General features: G+C 37.6%; 1 protein-coding gene across 1 annotated transcript in view; it reads right to left on the reverse strand.

Annotated features, from left to right (window-relative positions):
* TMCC2 (transmembrane and coiled-coil domain family 2) overlaps positions 1 to 23,318 on the reverse strand; it is a 68,747-nt gene that overhangs the window by 35,741 nt on the left and 9,688 nt on the right. The window contains exon 2 of the mRNA XM_051998540.1: positions 5,255 to 5,815. Within this exon, the coding sequence (XP_051854500.1) occupies positions 5,255 to 5,815 (561 nt within the window). The remainder of the gene's footprint in view (positions 1 to 5,254; positions 5,816 to 23,318) is intronic.

Below are 23,318 nucleotides of genomic sequence, written 5' to 3' on the forward strand. Positions count from 1 at the left end.
AGGGTTAGAGGGTAGTTCGAGGTTACACTTGATAGACAAGAGAAAGACAGGACACAAACTCAAGCTTCTGAACTTGGATCCTGCTGTGTGAGCCTTCTGAGGCTCAAGCAGAGAAGCCCTCAGCATGAGATATAGCAACAGCCAATAACCCCCCCCCCCCCACAACCACCACCACCTACCAGTGAAAAGCTCTGACTCAACAACAGGCAAAGACCAGGAAGAAGGGAAGAAAGGGAGTGAGAGTATATTTCAACTACAGAAGGACAGAAGAGGAATGAAGAAGAGCTTTACAATGGGCCTTACAAATGTTTCCCAGGGGAAGAGTGGTGGCCAGGTTAGGATGAGTCAGAGCCTATATTTCTCCCAAGAATACAGCTATTTAGCAACAACTGGGAATGTACTTATTTGTCTACATCTGAGATGGAGGTAGAAATAAGCTCCATTTTCCAAACCATTCATTCCTACCAGGATTTTTAAGAAGTCTCTTGGATGGGTATGTGAGGTTAGTTTGGCCTTTTAAAGGCCTTTTTGGTGCCATTAAAGTAGACGTAGATTGAGGAGAATCTATGTTTTATCTAGACTTCTTAGCCCATGGAGAATCTAGGAGACTCTATGGAACTTGTCTCTCAAATTCTGACTTATCTTTTTCTGGCTCAGGGTCTCTTGCCTTTTTGGGGTGGGGAATGGAGGTTGGGTGTAGCCAAGGAGCAAATGTTAGCTGTCATGGCGGCACTTGGCAATGTAGCATTCCAGCTGGGCCGTCTCTGGTCAGGAAGCCAGCTGGTGAGCTTGAAACAATGGCAAAGGGTGTAGGGAGCGGGGGAAGCTTATGAATTAAAAATAGATGCTAGTAATAGCCTGGAGACTGGAGAGAGCATGTGCAGCTCTCTATTTACGAGAGAGAAGAATACTTTCTATTCAGGCATAGAGACTACAGGGATTAAACCACCACCACCATGGCTTCTCACATTAACCAAGTGTCCTCTGTGCCTGAGGGAAACCAGCTGCTCACAGCAAACCATGTTTCCTCTCCTCCCTGGTCCCATCTTCTAGTCGTTATTCTAGGTGGGAATACAGGATCAGAGTACCACCACGATCATCTAGTCTAACTTCCTCATTGTATATGAGGCCCAGAAGATGCAAGTGACTTCCTAGTTAAAGGTAGTTAAAATAACAGGATTTGAACCCAGGTTTTCTGACTTCAAATTCAGTCTTAACTCCTTGAAATTCCTACTTCTCACTCCTGAAGGAAAAGCTCCAAAGGCTGGAAAAGCTTAAGGAAAGAGGAGCCAAGAGGATCAGTCATTAGTATCTATGATGAGGAAATGGATGGATGCTTTATTCTAGGGTCCAGCGACCCTAGCCTCCATGCCCTTCCTCAGCCAAGACCCTCCATCTTTTAGCTATTTCTTTTCTCTGGGTGTCTCCCACACCCAGAAGGCTCTACCAACTCATCCCTGCCTCTTGGCTTCTCTGGCTTTCTTCATGACTCCCCTTATATCCTGCCTTCTGTTGGAAACCTTCCTCAGTGTCCCCTCCCTCTGAGATTACTTCCAGTTTACACTGTAGCTATCTCTTATGTACGTACTTGTTTGCATGTTGTCTTTACCACTGGAACTCAAGGTCCTTGAGGGTTGGGGCAGAATTTTTGCCTTTCTTTGTATCCTTAACTTTTAGCATGCTGTCTGGCACATAGTAAATTCTCATTGACTAAAAAAGCAACTCAAATCACAGTCAGGTCTAATGAAAAGACCACAAAGTTAGGTCCTAGTCCTGGCTGTCCCTCTAGATGGGTGATCTTAGATAAACAGTGAAGTTGCTGACTCAGTGGCACACTACACAGAGCTCGCCACTCTGAAAGCTTCAGGGACTTTTAAGCTGGTAACTGTTTCTAGCTCTCAAGGTGCAAAATATCCCAGGGCCCTACTACCTTGAAAAGATTAATGCTATATCCACAAAGGTCAAACTTAGAACCTCATAATAATTTTATTTTATTTAATAATAACTTTATATTGACAGAACCCATGCCAGGGTAATTTTTTACAACATTATCCCTTGCACTCGCTTATGTTTCGATTTTTCCCCTCCCTCCCTCCACCCCCTCCCCAAGATGGCAAGCAGTCCTATATATGTTAGATATGTTGCAGTATATCCTAGATACAATATATATTTGCAGAACCGAACAGTTCTCCTGTTGCACAGGGAGAATTGGATTCAGAAGGTAAAAATAACTCGTGAACCTCATAATAGTTATTTCAACCAAATACTAGAAATTGAAGTGATCTGGAAGAACATTCTATTCAACACTTTCATTATATGGGTTCAAATTCTTCCTAGTTACGAACCAACTGCGTGACCCCTGAATAAGTTACTTAATTCAATAAAAAACATTTTTTATGTTTAATCTCTCTGTCTCAGCTTCCTCATCTATAAGTAAGATAAGCACCTACCTCTCAGAGCTATTATGAAGATAAAATAAAATAACATATATAAAGCACTTGGCAAATTTCAAAATGCTGGCTCTTGTTATTACTTAATGTTTTTAAAACTAATCAGTGATAATAATTCCTAACCTATCTACTTTTCATGGCTACCATGAAAATCAATTCAGGTCATATATGTTAAAAACTAAAAGTGACTCACAGATGCAAAATAAAAATAACTGTTACTATCTTAAATAAGACCTTAAAAATTCAAGAGTCCAAGCTATAAGGACAGGCTATGTGATCTGATCAACAAGTCACTGGATGCCACTGAGCCTTCATTTGAATCCTCCCTCCCTGTCTCGATCTCTCAGGAATAATGTGCAGATAAAATGAGACCACAGATGGAGGAGCCTGGCGGGTCAGCTTACCAAACAACTAGTATGTCCAACCTGTCACGAAGAACCCTATCATCCCATCCTTGTATTGCCAGAATCAACAACTCCCATTCTCCCCTTACCCTCTGCCTTCCATTGACCTTTGCTTGTCTGGCAATTTTTCCAAATTCTGTCACTTTCAAGAATGATGAGGTACAAAATCTTTTATTACAAAATAGAAGTAATGATAGAGTTTCTTATTTGTACTTAAAAAACAACAGCAACCAATACATATAAACAGGCCCAGACATTCATTAAGCTCTGATATTTTAGCATTCACTACCTTACCTGCTCTGGATCATAACAATTTCAGTGGATTCATTCACCTCCTATCGTTTTGAATAAAGATCATTAACTTTTTCTGAGAGACCTACTTTTAATTCCCCACCCCCCAAGGGGAGAGCAGAGAACTGTGGTATCCAAGTGACATGAACTCAAAGTTTTGGAGGATGGGGTTGACTGTCAGATATACTCTCTTCCTGACAAGCTAAAGAGTAGTGGGATTGGTGGTTACCCGAATGTGCTTTGAGATCTACTAGCCGATAGGCATTTACCAATTAGAGAGCCCTGATCTGAAGTATCAAGAGCCAGAATCATCCATGGAGTTTTTAGAACAGCTCAGGAGCCTATAGTGATGAGTTCTATAGTCTGCAAAATAGGATTGAACCAAAGTATCATAAAGGATAGAAATTATGGCAGCCTAGAAAATAGAACTGTATTTGTGTTGAAACATTATGATTCTATTATCTTGTGCCAGTTTTAGCTGGCATTAACTTTTTCTTCTTCTTTTTTTTTCTTTTTGGCATTAACTTTTTCTGAGACAACTACTTTTGATTTTCTCCCAACGGAAGAGCACAGAATAGTGGTTTCCAAGTGCCATTTTGGAGGATGGGGCTGACTGCCAGATATGTTCTCTTCCCCACAAGCTAAAGAGTAGCGGGCTTGGTAGTTGCCCACACTAGGCTTTGAGATCTACTGGCAGATAGTGATCTATCTATCAGAGAGCCTTGATCTGAGGAACCCAGGACCAGGATAATTCTTGGAGTTTCTAGAAAAGCTCGAGTCAATAAAGAGTAGGTTCTACAATTTGCAAAACAAGATTATACTAAAGTATAATATATCCATGAGGTCTTACCACAGTACTGTGATGTAGTCAGTTCAGATACAAACAACCCCCTTTGGTAGAAGGGAAAATTGAGATTCAAAAGCATTTTACATCTCTATCTTCCTTCTCATTCATGGCACTAACACCTTTTTTTTTATGTCCTCATCACCTCTGACCTAGATTAATGAAAAAGCTTCCTGCATAACAGGTCTCTCTGCCTCCTTCAGTGTCTTCCTCCACTAAACAGCTGCCAAAATAATGTTCCTGAGACACAGATCTGACCATGTCATTCCTGCTCCAAACTCTTCACTGGTTCCCTATGACCTCTAGGATCAAATAACTTTTTAGCATGGTATTTAAAACTTTCCACAAGATAGCTGTCATCTAGCTATCCTTATTTCACATTATTCCCCTTCTCACATTCTACAAACCAATCAATTAGAATTACTAGCTTTTCTCTAAACTTGCCTTTTCTCCAGTCTTTGTGCATTCACACAGACTATCCTTCATGTCTAGAATCCACTTCCTCCGTGGCTGAATTCCTTTTCTTTCGTCATGGTCCAGTTCAGATGCCACTTGATCCACAAAGCCTTTCTTGATCAGCTGAAAATGATCTCTCCCTCCTCAAATTTTCTTACAGTATTCTGTCTGGATTTATTCTTTGCCTAGCATTTTGAACTTTGTATCACACTTACTTGTGTTCAGGTCATATCCCCACTATTGGTTTGTAAACATCCCGAGACCAGGAAGCGTATCATTTTTCATCTCTATATCTTTAGTGCCTAACAGCAGCTAGTAAGCATTTAACGAATGCCTATTGAATTGAACTAAATCAATCAAATAGTGTGTACAAGGTCAGGGTTATAAATGGTAGAGTCGAGACTAGAGTCCAGATATCCTAACTCTCAATCTGGGACTCCTTCAAATGCGCAACACTGCCAATCAGCACCCTTCACAGCTATTTCCTCCTCCTCATCAGCTAGTCATTCAAGGACAGCAAAGCAACTTTGTCATCAACCAAGGCAAAATGTAAATAGGAAGACAGATCAATGCAAAATCATCAACATATATAAATTATTACTTTTTATTATCCCCTGTTTGGGATCATTTATTCCACTGATTCCTTCCATCAATGCAGATGATACTTGTCTCTCAATAGCAGCTTTGTTATGAACTGAAGCAGAGAGGTTCCTTAGCTCAGGACAGGCTCTTTCCATCTCCTCTCTTATAGAACCTTCTTGACTCCCTTCCTCCACTGCTTCTTACCTCCCACCCAATCCGTATCTCACCTTATCAGAAAGGCCCTCGGACTCTTCAGCCAAGAAATAGGTATTGCTGCTTTCTGCCAACAGCAGAGCAGTGTCAGTGGTGGAAGAAGACCGGGGTCGACACTGGTGTTGGTGCAAGATGGCTGTCAGGCTGCTGTCTTGGGGGGCCTTGCGCAGCAGGTGAGGACTGCCCCGCTGGGGCTCCAGGGAGCTGCTCTTGGTTCTGCGGCTGCTGCTACTGCCACCACCACCCCCTCCACTGCCCCCGCTGCTGCTGTGTAGACTGGCCCCCCTCTTAATGGAGGGGCGGGAGCGGATCTGCTGCAATACACGGTTGAAGGCAGTGGGCCGAGCAGGCAGGTCGTGCAGGGACATGGCGTAGGAGACACGGTGCATCTCTGGGGAGCGCTCTTTCTCGTCCGGGGAGTCATGGTCTGACATGCCGTGCTGCTGCTGCTGGGAGTCCTGAGATGTTTGCTGCTGCTGCTGCTGCTGCTCCCGTTCCCGGGACCGCCTTCGACTGTGGAACAGATGCTTCAGACCGTGGCCAAACATGGATCCCTCAGAAAGCTGCTGGATTTTCTTAAGGAGAAAAGACAAAAGACAAAAGCCATCAGAATACATCTTCCCACCATGACTTAACAGGTCTTTTGGATCCATGTGAGATCCCAGTCACTAACAACATCTCCAAATTCAAAGGTCCCCATGGATAAGTTTCTATTTACAAACATCACTATTTGGAAAGATGTCATGCACTACCCACTGCATGCCCCCGAGATTCACTCCCATGGCTACCACATGGCATACTAAGAGAGTGTAGAGGGAAATGACAGGTTCAGGGATACTGAACATCATGCTACTTTAATTATATAGGATGGCTCACTATTTCCCATGGAATATATGACTTTTATTAGCAAGTTTTATTTGCTCAGCCAGGTTCTTCCTAGCCTCACCAGCATGAAGCATAGTATCAAGAATCAGACAGTCTAGATTCTAATTCCAGTTACTCTATTATTTGTGTGAGCTGAGACATTTAACCTCTGTATAATTCTATTTCCTCCATAAACTGAAACAACAATTCTTTTTTTCCTCTAAGGTTAAATATGTGCAATTCCTTTAAACATATTCCCGTAGTTATCAAGTTGTGCAGGAAAAAAATCAGATCAAAAGGGAAAAAAGCATGAGAGAGAAAACAAACAAACAAAAAAAGGGGTGAAAATATTGTACTTCAGTCCATATTCAGTCTCCATAGTTCTCTCTCTGGATTCAGATGGCATTTTCATCCCAAGTCTATTGAAACTGCCTTGATTAAGTGTATTACTGAGAGCCAAGAACATCATAGTTGATCATAACATAATCTGGTTACTATGAACAGTGTTCTCTTGGTTCTGCTTGCTTCATTCAGCATCAGTTCATGTAAGTCTTTCTAGGCTTTTCTGAAAGCAGCCTTCTCATTATTATTATTATTTTTGCTGAGGCAATTGGGGTTAAGTGACTTGCCCAGGGTCACACAGCTAGAAGTGTTAAGTGTCTGAGGTCAGCAGATTTGAACTCAGGTCCTCCTGACTTCAGAGCTGCTGCTCTATCCACTGTGCCACCTAGCTGCCCCCCTAATTATTTCTTAGATAACAATAATATTCCATTCCATTCATTCATGTACTATAACTTACTCAGTCATTCCCTAGTTGACAGGCATCCACTCAATTTCCAGTGAAACAATAATTTTTGCCTCCTCACTGGGAGTGAATCAACTTAGATACTGAAAAACACATAAAGTGAAACTACTTTCAAAACCATTAACAGTACAGGATAATAGAAAAGAGAAGAGTATGAGCTGGATTTTTAACCAAAAGAACTGAATTTGAACCCTACTTATGCTATGTACTACCTGTGTTGCTCTAAGCAAGGTATTTCATTTTTTCCAGGATTCAGTTGTCTTACTTGTAATAATATTTACAATAGCCAACATTTAATAGTGTCTTAAGGTCTTCAAAATGCTTCATAAATGTATCACTTGATCCTTGCAACAACTCTTCAATGTATTATCCACATCTTACAGAAGAGGAAACTGAGGCAGACAGGGGAAGGGATTTGCTCAGAATCCGAGACTGGATCTGAACCTGTAAAATGAAGGCATTGAGCTATATGACCTTATAGATTCCTTCAATTTCTAACATTTGATTGAAACTATTGTTATGAAGTTCTAAATTTGACACTTTTAGAAGCAGCATTAGCCCTTTCAGGGTAGAAGGATAATAGGACCTTTTCCATCTTGAGAAACAGCTGCCAGATTAAAAATCAAATCCCTGGTGCTTTCAGAATAGTTTTATTTAAAACCAGAGACACTTGGCAATTCCAACTCTTTTTGTCAAACGGATTATGGTTGCAGAATGAATAAAGAGGCAGCAGGTGTAATGGATACGATATCAGTAAAATCTATGTTTAAATGTCTCCTCTGATGCTTACTAGCACTATAACCATGGGCAAATCCTTTAACTTCTGATCCTTGGTTCCCTCCTCTATAAAAATAGGAATAATAATCTCTGCAGTTTTTATCCCATGGAGTTGTTAAAAGGCTAAAATGAGATGTATATCAAGTTCTTTGAAAAATTTCAAGTATTAACATTGTTATAAAATGTGTTTTGTGTACTATTTATCATAAAGTACTTTGCAAACTTTCAAGTACTTCAAACACACTAAGCTGAGTATGACCATAAAATAATAAACACAATCCAGCACTCATCCAGGAAAATGTTCTTTCTTTTAAACTATACCCTTAGAAAACTATTTTGGTCATCCCAACTGTGCTTACAATACTTCAAACATTTTTTGGAAAAGCTTTTAGGTCTGCCTGTAGCACATTTTTCTGAATAAAGGATTACAGAATTAGAAGTGGAAGTCGTGTAGTCTAACTCCCTCATTTAACAAATTGAACAAATAAGGAAAGTGGGGATCAGAGAGAGTAACTGACTTGCTCAAGGTCACACAACAAATGGCAGAATTAGGGTTCAATGGAAAATGAGTGGATACCCTATTGGGGAATAGCTAAATAAGTTATGGTATGAAGGCAATAGAATATTAATGTTCTATCTATAAGACATGATGAATAGGCCGATTTCAGAAAAGCTCAGATAGATTTAGATAAACCAATGTACAATAAAGTGAGCAGAATTAGAACATTGTATACAGTAATTAGCAAAACTGTGTGATGATCAGTTGTGATGGACTTCAATCTTATCAACAAGATGATTCAAGGCAATTCCAATTGACTTGTGAGAGAAAGAACTATATGCATCCAGAGAGAGAATTATGAAGACTGAATGTGGTTCAAAGGATAGTAGGCTGGTTCTCTATCCACTGTGCCATCTAGCTGTCCCAGGACACAAAGGTTTTGCAAGGATGAATATTGAAAATTATCTTTGCATACATTTTGAAAGTAAAAAGCTATTATTAAAAAGAAAGGAAAAATACATATGTAAAAGAATGGGCATAACTATGACTAGAAACATGTATTTGAAGCCAAGACCCAACATATTTGCAAAGAAGAATCATTATAATATATGTAAAGTAATAAGTAAAGAGATAAAGCAAGGATATTCCTACCCCTATCCCTTAAGAAGATTTTAAAATTGTATTTATTAAAGGTACAAAATTATCCCCTTTCTCTCTATTATTAATAATAGCAATTTAGTGAGACTATGCTTCATTATTTTAGTTCTTTTGTGAGGGATTATTTCTTTATGTTCATGAAATAAACAACAAATTAAATAAGTATTTCCATATCCCCAGTTGAGCAGATCATATATGAAACTTTGAATCTCAACTTTGAAGATCCTGCTTTATAATTATAATTCACCATGTAAGTGTCAGAGCTGCTCTGCTTCTCTGTGATTATTTCTAGTGTTTCTGTTCTCTTCTGGGCATTTTAAAACACTTCCATGATCTTTTCTTAATTTAGTGGGGGTAGGGGATTTGATTCTTCTCCCCTAACCCTTTCCCCCAAATATATCTTCAGTGGTGATAGTCATTCTTTGAGAATGGTTTTAGTTTTGGGAAACAACCCAAAGTCATTCATAGCCAATTCTAGTGAGCAAGACATAGAACCAACCTGGAAAATAGGGACTTTGTGAGCAGAATATGGTACAGGACTTCTTTTCTCATGTCGCTCAGTATGATTCTAAGGAAACTGAATGTTTGGGGCAATGGTGCCAAACTGGAAAGTTTCGTATTTTTGCTGTGGATTAGTGGCTAGGGCTGAATTTAAATGTTAGAAAACTCTGGGTTCAAATCTCAATTCAGACACTTTATAACTATGACTCTGCACAAATAATTTATTTACTCTGATCCTCTGTTTTCTCATTTGTAAAAGGGGGGGGGATAATATATATGCATGAAGTACTCTATAAACTTTAAAGACATTTGTTGTTGTTATTCAGTCATCTTCAGCCATTTGGGTTTTCTTGGCAAAGATACTGGAGTAGTTTGTCAATTCCTTCTCCAGCTTCTTTTGCAGATGAGGAAAGTGAGGCAAACATGGTCAAGTGACTTGCCCAGGGTCATATAACTATAGTAAGCTTATGAGGCCAGATTTTAATTCAGGGAGATGAGTCTTCCTGACTTCAGGCCTGGCCCTCTATCCACTCCATCCCTTTAAAGGCAGATAGATAGATGTATACATACATCTATATATACATATATGCATGTATGTATAATGTACACATGCATATGTATGTATGTTAGAAAATTATATATGAAGGTATACAAAGCAAAAAAAAGCAATGAAATTAATCAGAATTTCTTATAAATAGTTTTTTTATTTTCAAAATATATGCAAAGAAAATTAATCAGTCTTGAAATCAGAAATGTAGCAAGACACAAAAAAAAACTCAGTGACCCTTCATTTCATGGCTACATATATATGCATTGGTAGATACATTATACACACATATACATATACATGCAAATATGTATCTATCTAAGCACATATCTTTAAAGTGGGTGTGGGTGTGGGTATCTGTGTGTACATACACTAACTGTTAACTGTTACAGTCTTCCAAGGGGACTACTCTGAAGACTGATATTCCATAGTCCATACTCTATTCAAAGACTTTCTTTAGCCCCAAATGAGCTTTCCATGTTATTCCTCTTTAGATATTCTTCAAGTAGGACTATATACCATCCCCCAAATATACTGCATTTTCCTGCTTTTGCTTAAAATATTTTTTCTGCCTGGATAACTTCTTCCTTTAGTTCCTTGGATCCCCATTACAACCAAACTCAAATTCTATCTAGCCTTCATGGTTAGATCCAGATTTCCCCTACTCCTTTAATCTCTTTTTCTTCCCTTATTGTCAAGGCTAGCATTTCTAATACAATACTGAATAGCAATGCTGATAGTGGGCAACCTTGTTTCACCCCTAATCTTGGGAATGGTTCTAGTTTATCCTCATTACATATGATGCTTGCTGATGGTTTTAAATAGCAGGTTCTCCCTTCTCTCTGACTTCCCTGACCAGCCTCCTATCTCTCTCTGACCTGTTCTCTCCCTATTTTGCACTCACAAAGCACTTTTTAGGAGTATGGCACAACAGAAAGAATGTGAGATTTGGAGTTAAAAGATTCTCTTTCCAATCCCAGTCCTGCCATTGCCACCTGTATGATCTTTGGCAAACCACTTAGCATTTCTAAGTCTCACGTTTCTGTTCTATAAATGAGGGAGTTAAACTAAATAATCTCCAAGGCCTCTTTCAACTCAAATTTATTCTCCAATAGCATCTTATGGCCCTTATCACCTTATGCCTTAAAACAGAAGTTTTATTACACACATCTGATCTTGCTTATGAAATTAAAAGTTCCTGGAAAAAGAATGATTATTCCTTAATCATCTTCACAATGCCCACAGTAGCTACCATATTTAGATCTTGAATGAATGTGGACATATAAATTCTGTCTTGTAAAAAAAAATCAGCCATACAATCCCAATAAATTTTGGATAGAAAATGCCATCCACATCCAGAAAGAGAACTATATAAATCAATACATGCTGTGTTCACTTTTTTTTTCTTTTTCTCCTATTTTTTCTCTCATGGTTTTTCCCTTTTGTTCTGATTTTTCTCTCCCAACATGATTCATATGGAAATATGTAAAAAAACGAATGTATATGTATAATAGCCACCCCAAAGTTGTTTTTATATGTAACTGGGGAAAATAAAAAAATTTTAAAAATCACTCATATAGATGACTTCAGATTTCATGCAATGAACAATCTTGGTCCCAGGAAACAGATGAATTATACTCCTTTTCCTCAGCAGAAGGTGAGAAACTAAAAGTACAAAATATTGTATACATTGTCAAACATAGTCATTATATGAGTCAGTTTTAGTCGATGGTTTTTGTTCCAAAAGAATGTTTTGGGCCAGGGTAGCACAGTTTATCAGAAAATGATATTTGAAGGAATACTAAACAAAAGGTATCATTGAAACAAATCTATCTTGAAGCCAAGAATGCAGTGAAACAATAGCTCAGTTGATCCTTCATCATACAATTGCATGACTCTGGCAGTAAAGGCATAGGAGGGGAATCTAAAAAAGAGCCCCTCCTTCAAAGAAATAGAATGTAGACTCAGAGCTTAATCAGCCAATCTACAAGTAAATATTTATTAAGCACAAAATTAGAGACTAAACATTGTACTGAGGTCTAGGGATAGACAAATAAGTCCCTGCAACAGGAAATAACATATGCATAGAGAGGAAGATACAAGACAAGTGTCAAGATAATTTTACAGGAAAGACAACCAGTAGCTGGGTAAGGAGTATTGAGGGGGAGGGAGTAATATGGAAAAACTTCCTGTAAAAAGAGTTAAGCCTGGAAAGAAGTTGAATGTTCTTAGAGGCATTACTGAAGAAGGAATGTATTTTGACAGGGGATACCCAGTACAAAAGTAGAGATAAGAGAAAGGTAGTTTGGTTGGGGTATAGTAGAGCTTCTTAAACTTTTTCCACTCAAAACCCCTTTCTGTAGAAGAAATTTTTACATGACCCTAAGTATGTAGGTGTATAAGCATATAGGTATATAAAATACAAAATAAAAAAACAAATCAAACATTTGCTTATAATAAATCATAAAGAAATTTATTTTAAAATGACTGCTTGGTACACATAATTTACCATTTATTAAAGATTAAAGCAAATTTGCATACTAAGGAGATGAATGTGCTTGTTTATTTTTACATAAATTATTTTAGTGGAATATTTGATATTGAAAGAAGTAGAACATTCAGAAGCCTTTTATTGTTGCCAAATTTTTCATGAACCCTCCTCCCCATATGGGGCTGTGACTTACAGTTTAAGAAGCTTTGGACTTCAAGATACATGAAGAGATTAAAAGACTAAGTAATATAGGGCCAGGTATAAAGAGTTTTTAAGTGCTGAAGAGAATTTATATCTGATAACATAATATAACAAAGTATAACATGATTTATTTATGTTATATTTTAAAATAATATATTATATAATATATAATACATATATTATATATAAATATATAACAATAAATAAATAATATAATTTTATCTTTTGCAATTTTATCTTTTATTATATCCATATAATGTGTTACATGGATATAATAAAATATAAAATTATATATTATATCATATTATCTTTTACCTTATCTTATCTTATATGGGAGCCACTGTGGTTCAGTGAACAGAGGAGTGACAGTTAGATCTACACTTAGAAAAAAACCTACTGTTTGACCCTCGGCAAGTCACAACCCCAATTGCCTCCAAAAAAAAAAAAGCACATTTGCAGCTGTGTGGAAAATAGACTGAAGTATAGAGACTTTAGGCAGACAAACCTGTTGGGAGGCTACTCCAGTAGCCCAAGGGAGAGGTAAAGACCTGAATTAGAGTGAAGACCATATGAGTGGGGAGTAAAGTATGGTGCAAGATACGTTATAGAGGCTGAAATAAGAATTAATGTATGGTTTCCACATGGTCTGGAATGATTAGCAGAAAGAGGAACTGGAAAAGAATTTAATACTAAGTAGGGAAAGAATGTGCTCTTATCCCCTCTGAATAATCTTAACCAAGGAACTATAACATATCTTGAACCAAGTTTGCTGCTGGCTATAAGAAACAGTAAGTCATGTCCAATAGTAGCCTCATATACTCTCAATTGATTCCATTCCTTTCCTCATTTCTTAGCATTTATTCTTTGAATTATTGTGCTTTAGTATATAGTAGATAGAGTTTTAATCTTGGAGTCAGGAAGGCCTACATTCAAAGCTCATCTCAGAAATGTATTTTCATATTATTAATGCTATTTAACTTGTGAGACTCACTTTCTTTCTCTGTAAAATAGATCATAGGACTATTATGAGAAATCCAGAAAAATCATGCTTAGTTTGCACTTTGAAATCTTCAAGTATTTTAGAAAGATGAACTGCTACTGAGTTTATATGCTACTACTCTGCTTGTTTGCTTATTACTTTCATTGACAATGATCAGAACTATAGCCACATTTCTCATTTATGCAAACCTCCATAGAGGATTCACTCATTGTGTTTGAGCTCTTCCTCTTGTTTTTGAAATTTCAAGAGTACCAATGTATCACTCAGGTTGTCCAGCTGTTATCCCTCATTACCTATATTATGTGATTTGTTAGCTATAATCCATCCATTGTAGTAAGATGTAGCCTGCTTATGCATTTTTTTAAATTCTGAACTCAACCCTCCATGAGTATTTCCATATTATTCCATATTTTAGTTCAACACACAAAAAAGAATTGTATACCAAACCATGAGTTTCCATTTTATACTACTTTTTAAAACTATATAACAAATTTCATACATAACTTTTAAAACTGTTCTACTTATCTGAGCTTCCTTCTGGACAACCTTCTGCTCTCTTCTATGCATTATAAAAAAAAAAAACATTTCAATGGTTCTCTCTCTCTCTCTCTCTCTCTCTCTCTCTCTCTCTCTCTCTCGTTGCCCGTGTGTGTGTGTGTGTGTGTGTGTAATGTTGCCTCAAACTGAGAGCTTTTAAAGACCTTAGCTTAATAAGGTCAAGATCTTCCACTGAATCCAGAACCATTTTCAGTCATCTCAATCTATATCTGGCCACTGGACCAAGATGGCTCTGGAAATGGCTCTGCAGGAGAGAGTGAGGTTGGTGATTTTGCACAGCTCTTCATTTAAACCCAATTCAATTGCATGTCATGGCATCACCTCCCTGATGTCATGGGCTTCAATGAAAACAAAGGGCAAAGAATAATTTTCAATCTCCTCTTCAATTAAAAATAGGAGAAAAAACCCACTTCTTTGAACAGATAAGAGTAACTAAACAAAACAAATCCACATAGTATCCAGGTCCAAAAAATGTATATCTCTTTCTGCATCTTGAACCTATCAGCTTTCTAATAGAAGGATAGTAATTTGCTTCATCATAGGTCCTCTAGTTGGTAATTGCTTTGATCAAAATTCTTAAGCCTTTTAGAGTTGTTTTTCTTTACAATGTTATTATTGTATACATTGCTCTCCTGATTCTGCTCATCTCACTCTACATCAGTTCATACTTTCCAGGATTCTCTGAAATACTCTCTTTCATCATTTCTTATCATGGAATCATAATATTCCCTTACATTTACATAACACAATTTGTTCAGCATATTCCTCATCTGATGGGAACCCTCCCTCCTACTTTTTAATTAATTTCTTGCAGGTATTTATGTAATGCTTGTAGAAAATCTATTTTGCTTTTGAGCCTCCGCTCACAGTTACTATGGCATTACTCTGTCCTTATAAATTGGATTCTGGCCATGTTTGGATCTATAATCATTCTTCATAGTGGTTGGTGTACTCATGAGTTTCTTTATCTCTCCAGCCTTGGTTTATGAATTGGGACTTTGTAATAGGTGCAGGCTCTTCCCCATTCTGTGGTTTTGAGTGGGTGAGGTAGTCTCAGTGCTTGGTTTTGTTCTGAATCCCTTATCTCCCCTCACATCCTTGAGGGATCCTTGGATTTTTGAAGTTCAGAGCTCTGGATCTATAAAGACTTTTATGACATCTCAAGTCAGTTAAGGATCTCAAAAACCCTGACCCTGGGGCAACCTATCCTGAGTGATAATATGCCTCCCTGATTGATACAAGCTACTCCATTGTGAGTTTCCCACCACCCTGGTGTTTTCTCCACTCTTGTCAAGACCCATAAAGCCTCTTAGGGTCCATGTGTAGTTCACCTCTGTAGCCCTGAGAAGTTGATTTGCCTGAGCTGGTGGCCCTCTTTCCTACAGCCAATGGGCCAGTGGCTTCTGGCTGCCCTCTTAAGCAATCCTGAGATGGAAGAAATCACTTATTGTAGTTTTTCATTGAATTTTTTGATCATTATTTGGCCTGGTGTGATTTTCAGGTTATTGGAGAAAGTGAGGAGAATCTAATTGGCTTGTCTCTGTTCAGGATGGCATTTTGGCCAAGAATCCCCAAGCATCATCTTTCCTTCATCCTTCTGAAGTATCTATCATTTTCTTTTTTCAGAAATCATGTGTCATGGTTTGCAGCTATGTCATATCAAGGGAGTAGAATTGGTATCTAAAGAGAAGGGGAGCTGTACCAATGAGAAGTCTAAGATCACTGAATACTTACGATGTGGAATTACTGAAAACATTCTGAGATCACCAGTGAATTGCTGGAAGTAGCTTGGGATCAATAAGAGGTTACCTAGGACAGTGTGCTAGCTGTTGATGTTTTGGATGAGACTCATGATTTCTTTGTAATAGGAAATACCAGATGAGGAACTTCCTCTCCCAATGCAAATTAGATGTTTCTAATCTTGGACAATTTGTCCAGGGTCCTGAACCAAGTATATCTGTATATCAGAGAAGAGGATTGGAAGTCAGGTCTTCCTGCTATGAGACCAGCTTTCTACTTATTATATCAAGCCATCCTGCCTCTCATACTTGTACATTTACTATGTGGTCTAATAATTTGCATGTTGCTTTTTCTAATATCTAAATATTTTCCTATATGTGAGTCCCACTTTCCTCAGACTAGACAGTGAACTCTAAAGATCTCTGATTTCTTTTTCTCTAGCATCTCTCTCTTGGAACTCTTATGCAAGAGCATAACACTTTCACCTATATTATCTCATTTGACCCTGAACTCAAAAGCATTTATTAAGTATTTCACACCAAAACTTCCAAGGACATAGCCTAAGCATTATTATTCACATTTTATTGATCAGAAAACTGAGACTCCAAGAAGATAAACAATTGCTCAATGTCTCAGAGTGACCAAATGTTCTGAGTAGTAGAATGTGACTCAGGTCAGATTTTTTTTTTCATGATAGCTTTTTATTTTTCCAAATCATGCAAAGATAGTTTTCAACATTCATCTTTATAAAACCTCATGCTCCAAGTTTTTCTCCCTCCCTTTACCCTCTTTCCTCCCCCAGACAACAAGCAATCCACTTGAAATTAAACATGTGCAAGTCTTCTAAAGATATTTCAATATTCATTATACTGTGCAAAAAATCAGATCAAAACAGGAAAAAACATGAGAAGGAAAAAACAAGCACACACCACCACCAAAAAAGATGAAAATGAACCAAGTCTATCACAAATGATCATCGTACAATCTTGTTGCTGTGTACAATGTTCTCTTGGTTCTACTCATTTCATTTAGCATCAGTTCATTTAAGTCTTTCCAGGCTTTTCTGAAATTATCATGCTCAATATTTCTTATAGAATAATAATATTCCATTATCTTGATATCCCACATCTTATTCAGCCATTTCCCAACGGAGAGGCATCCACTCAATTTCCAATTCCCTGACATTACAAAAAGGGTTGCTACAAACATTTTTGCACATGTTGAGTTCAGGCCAGATCTTTTAACTCTTGACCTAGGATTCTTTCCACTGTGCCACAGACACTCAATAAGTATTTATTGATGGATTTTTTTTAACTTTCTAGACTTGTTATTTTCTACAACTCTACAGAAGGAAAGCAAATATTTACAAAGATTTTTATACAAGTAGGCAATCTGGAGCAAAGAAGAATCTTCTAATTCACCTTTGACCTATAAGACCTCCTCAAACTCTTAAGTCTATAATTCTATTAACCTCTTTCTTTAGGTTCACCCTAAAAGAGCAGGATTTCATCTGAGAAATTTTTATGCAATTTTGGGTATGTAGATATACAGATCATTTATTGATTAAAAATCATAATCTCACAACTTCCACATTTGGTTATAAGAACTCATATGAGGTTACAACCACAACTTAGTTAAGAAGTTTTGTGATAGAAGACCTGTTCCCAAAGATATCTGGTTATAGAATTTGACTTGTTGCTTCTGTAAGATAGTCATACGACTTTTAAAGTTTGTAGCAGTTACTTCCTTGTTCCATTCTCATCGATTTCCCTCCTTACCTCTAGGTTCCAAACCTGCCACTACCTTTTTTTTTTTTTAAACACTATGGTTCTTCTGAAACATGCTCTCAGCTAAAAAAAAGGCAGCCATTTCATACATGGATATTACCAGATCAATGTTGTCCACACTTTTCTCACAAGAAAATCCTCAATCTTTTCCTCCCAATTCTGATGAGTGGAAAACATTACCCACCATTACCTGCATAATGCTTTGGAGTCTAAAATTCATAGCCACCAAATGACAATATCAATAATAATAAAAAGGATAGTTTGTGGTGCAATGTATCCTATTGCCTTTACTCCCCAAGGATTAGGATGCAGGAGATATTCTCTTCATTCTCTTGATGAAGAAACTGAGACAAAGAGAAGTTAACAGCTTGGGGGCAGCCAGATGGTGCAGTGGACAGAGCATCAGCCCTGGAATCAGGAGGACCTGAGTTCAAACCCAGCCTCATACACTTAACACTTAATAGCTGCGTGACCCTGAGCAAGTCACAACTCTAGTTGCCTGGCAGAAAAAAAAAAAAGATCTAAATTAAACAACTTGTCCAAAGATACATAGCACCTCCTAGGTTATCTAATTCCCAGTCCAATTTCTTTTCTACTGATCACAATATAACCAAGAGCAGATAAGTACAATTCTATTCTGACTATTGATAGCAATGGTCATTTGGTAGTCTCTCAGGGAATGGAATCAAGGTCAGAGTACAGGAGTCCTGACTGTCCCACACTATAACTTTAAGCATTCCCCTTGGTTCTCTCAGTTCAAGTTTTCCTATACTAAGTACTCTAGATTACAGCCATTTTAGCAAGCAGGACCCCCAAAGCTTCTTCCACTACTCACACTCTGAGGGGTTTGTGGAAACCCACTTGAAACGAGTAAGAAAAATCAAGGGGCAGTCATGAGCTGGGGATACGAAATGAAACCATGTTTCTTCCTATCTATGTGACCCTGAGCACCCCTCTTTGCTTTTCATTAGATAAGTAGGTTCTTAGCACATTCTAACTTCCTGACTCCAATCCTAGCATTCAATCCACTCTATTACCTTGCTGCCCTCTGACACTTACTAAATGTGTAATTGTGGTCAAAGTTTTCCATATCTGTGGACCTCAGTTTCATCTATAAAATGGGGATAATAATATTTAAAGCCCCAGAATGTCTATGAGGTTCAGATGAGAAAAAATATATATATAAAGAGATTGAAAATTTTTATATTGCCATGTAAATTTCAGTTATTATTATGTTTTATTCCCCAAATAGGTTCTTAGGTCCTTGATATCAAGGGTCATGTTTATCATTATATAATGCTCTGCACCCCAACCTCAAATATCGATTCTGTATATAACTAGTGTTTAATAGAGGCCTAGTGAATATATTAAGGAGGGACTGTAGGAAAATAGGCACCAAAATGTACTTTTAATGGGGTTAAAAATTGGTTTAACTGTTCCAGAAAAAAATGTGGATTTATACTAAAAAAACAAAAAAGCCACTGAAATATACTTGTTCTATGACCCAGAAAAACCACTACTTAGTCATATATCCCAACAAGGTTAATAGCAGAAGGAACAGTCTCATATATTAAAAAATATTTATAGCAACACTTTTTATAGCCTAAAGGACTGGAAACAAAGCAACAGGCTGTCAATTGCAGAATGACCAAATGGATTATGGCATGTGAATGGAATGGAATATTATGGTATGGTAAAAATTATGACTATGGAGAATTCAGAAGCATTTGAACTGACACAGAGCAAGGTAAGCAGAACCAGAAGAATAACTTATATGATATATGATAAAGATATATAAAGGAAAAACCCCTAAAGACTTCAAAAGGCTGATGACAGCAAAACATGTCTCTCACTTTTTAGCACAGAGGTTATGGATTCAAACATGACTGATATTCAAATTCATTTATATATTGATTTATATTACTTGCCTATTTGTTTCAAGAAAAGGTTGAGGGTAAAGAGTACAAGATGATTAAATAGAAAGTGACAAAGATTAATGCATTAATAAAGAAATCGTTAGGATGCCTTAAGCAAGAACTAACTTTGGTCTAAGCTAGGCCCTTGGTGGCATCATAGTACAGAGATACAATGCACTAGATAGTCAGAAACCCTCATCTGTGTGACCCTGTACAAGTCGCATCACCCAGTTTGCCTCAGTTCTTCATTTGTAAAATGAGCTGGAGAAAGAATTAACAAAACACTTTAGTATCTTTACCAAGAAAATCCCAAATAGGGTCACAAAGAGTCAGACATGACTGAACAACAAGAAGAACATGGTCCCTCAGAAGAACTGATTTTTGGAAGAATTGATTGTTGGTGGTAGTTTTACCTTGAGCTAATGGTCACTGGTGCTGGGGTAATATGTTGGTGTTTTTTGGAATGACTGCAGCACTTCCTACTAGATCGGAGAACTGGACAAATTCAAATAGAGTTTTGTTTTTTTTGAAGAAAAGCATATATACATATCTACCTCAATCCAGCTACAAGTTTTAAAAGTAAGAAAAACCATGGTGACTTGTTCTGGGGAACTCAGCAACCAACGCATGACAAAGCAACATCTGTTCTAACTAGAACACTCCAGAAAAGAAATGTCACTTGCTTTTCCATAAAGTCTTAAAAAAAAAAAAAAAAAACAACCTTCTTTTACAGGTGAAAAAAAAAACCAACTTCAAACTTTGAAATGGCCAAGTGACAGCACATGTTGGGAAAGTAGAGCAGATGGTCCCTGAAAATACAGGCCCAGGGAGGTCATAGAGACTACACCCTGAGAACAGAAGAGTAAAAGTGCTTACTTCTTTAAACGAAACCAGGAAGAAAGTGGAACTTCCTGTTAAAGAAGTTGTTGTATACAGCAATATAATATAGAATTATTATGGTATAATATAGGAAATAAGCTAACTATTTCCTTCCCCTAAAATTTAACCTGTTTCACCCCAGATTTCTATCTGTCTGGAGTTGTCACTCCCTGGAGTAAGAAAAGGTAAGATAGGCCAAATGATTTCTGGAATTCTCTGAAAGAAGATTCTGAGGTCTCTGGGTTTTTATAATGCAAGTGTTTTTCTTACTGAATCAACATGCATTTATTAAGAATCTATTGTAGAGGGCAGCTAGGTGAGACAGTAGATAGAGCACCAGCCCTTAAGTCAGGAGGACCTGAGTTCAAATCTTATCTCAGATACTAAATAGTTCATGGTTGTGTGACCCTGGGCAAGTCACTTAACCCCAATTGCCTCAGGGGGGAAAATCTATTGTATTCTCAGCACAGAACTCAATGCTGGGAACAAAAAGGTGAAAGTAAAATCAATTTCTGTCCATAAAAAGTTTATATTTTGCTAGGAGATACAGTATATCATGTCATAGCATCACAGATTTAGATTCAAAGGTATCTAAATGACAAATTATTCCATGCTTTTACTTTACAGATGAGAAAACGAGGTTTAGTGGAAAAATGTTTTTCTGCTTGAAGTGACCTAGACAGCCAGCACCAAGGTCAGAAACCAGGTCCTCTGATAACAAATCCCAATGTCCTTCCTATTGAGGCAGCTGATAGCATGGATAGAGCACCAGATCTGGAGTCAGAAAGACCTGAATTCAAATTTGGGCAAAGATACTTAGCAGCTGTGTGATCCTGTACAAGTCATTTATCCTATTTGTGAAATGACTACTATAATAATAACACTTCTTAGGATTATTGTGAGGATCAAATGAAATAATATTAGTAAAAAAAAGCACTATATGCAAAACCTGGTGTTTGGCAGATACTTACTAAATATTTATTATTTATACATATGTAAAATAGATACAAAATAAACTAAGAGTAGGAAAGTATTAGCAATTGGGAAAAAGAGGGATTGGGAAAGAGAAACTTACAGACAGAGCCACGGGGGCTATCTTCCTTTTGGAAACCAGACTGCCCCATGCCAAAAATAAAAATCTCAGCCTTTTGTTCCATTGGCCTCAGAAATACTCAGACACAGCAGCTCATTCCTAAAAGTTCCTATGGTTTTGATATTTTTAAGAGAAACTAGAAGAATTTTTTTAATCCCTTAGTTAATGCGCATTTACCCTCTCCATTGTCATTGACCCTTTTCCCCCAAGTGGGCTTAACCTTGTCATTCATTCCTGAGGGGGTAAGATGGGGTGACTAGGTCATCTTGAGTCACATAAAGCCGAAGTCCCCACATTATACAGTGAATCTTCATTTGGAGAAATAAGGATTGAAATTTTCCTCTATTTATAGGGTCTCTATGGAAACAGAGCTATTCATCGTAAAAACCCACTCTCAGGGTACAAAGTGAATTGAGAAAGCCTGGGTTTGACTTGAAGAAGCTTCCCACAAAGGAGGTGTAAGGGGAGCCATTATCCCAGGTTTAGAACTCATGATGAGGACAATGAAGGGAAGGGAAAAGAAGCATGGGAGTTTGGGATCTCATGGTCTTTACTGGAAATAGCATCATGCAAGGTTTCCAGACTCTTTATTGTTCTCGTTTTCAAGTTGATATTAACAAATAAATCTCAGCTCAAGGAAGGGCATGTGATTTTTCCCCAATGTTGTCAAGGAAAGAATTTTGGGCAGCCTGAAAGTCAGAAGACTAAAATCCAACTCGAATATTGTGGCTCTTTCTCTGTTTCCTAATCTGTAAAATGAAAGGGCTGAACTAAATGAAGACTTCTGAACCTTTCTGTGTGTATTATGGATCCCTCTTTGGCAGTTTGGTAAACTCTATGGACCCTTTTCAGAATCATGTTCTTAAATGTGTAAAATGCAGAGGATTAAAAAGAAAGCCAATTATATTGAAATATAGTTATCAAAGTATATATCACACACACACATTTAAAACAAGTTCATGAATCAAGTTACATATATGTATATATACACATACACACATATACACATATACATGTGTGTGCATGTATGTATGTGTATATACACACACACACATTTAAAATAGGTTCATGGCCCTTAAGTTGTTAATCTCCAAAGTGTTGTCTAGTTTCGAGAGCCAAATTGCCATTGGTATATACCAGTCAGACTGAAATCCAGACTTCAAGATCCTACTCAAATCTCACCTTCTGTGAAGCCTTCTTTGATTTGTTCATTCAGATTGTTCTTGGCTTTTCTTGATTTGGAGTTTTCTGGGCCAACATACTGGAGTGGTTTGTCATTTCCTTTTCCCACTCACTTTACATATGAGGAAACTGAGGCAAAAAGGGTTATCTAGGGTGACATAGCTATTAAGTATCTTAATAGTTTTGAATTCGGGTCTGCCTGACTCCAGGCTAGACACTCTATACAGGTGTTCTATCCACTGCACCACCTGGTTGCCCCCTTCCTTGACTACCTCAACCTAAATTACTCTTTCCCTTCTCTGTGCTCCTACTACATAAAGAGTACCATGCTCCTCCTCTGTCATATCTTGTTACATTTCATCATTCATTTGCGTTTTTACCTATTTCAATCTATATCATTTATTTAACTTCCCCTTCCAGTTCTCAATAGCTCTCAACCAGGAAAGCCCTTTTTTATGTCCTCAACTAAATCCATCATTGAGCAAAGGAGCTCCTTCTTCTCTTGCCCCAACTCAGCCTTTCTCATCTGGAGACTGAGAAGTCACTTGTGCTTCTCGGTAACAATTCTCTTCTAGCAGCAA

Source organism: Antechinus flavipes, chromosome 4 (assembly GCF_016432865.1).
Source record: "Antechinus flavipes isolate AdamAnt ecotype Samford, QLD, Australia chromosome 4, AdamAnt_v2, whole genome shotgun sequence".
In the NCBI taxonomy this organism is placed as follows: domain Eukaryota; kingdom Metazoa; phylum Chordata; class Mammalia; order Dasyuromorphia; family Dasyuridae; genus Antechinus; species Antechinus flavipes.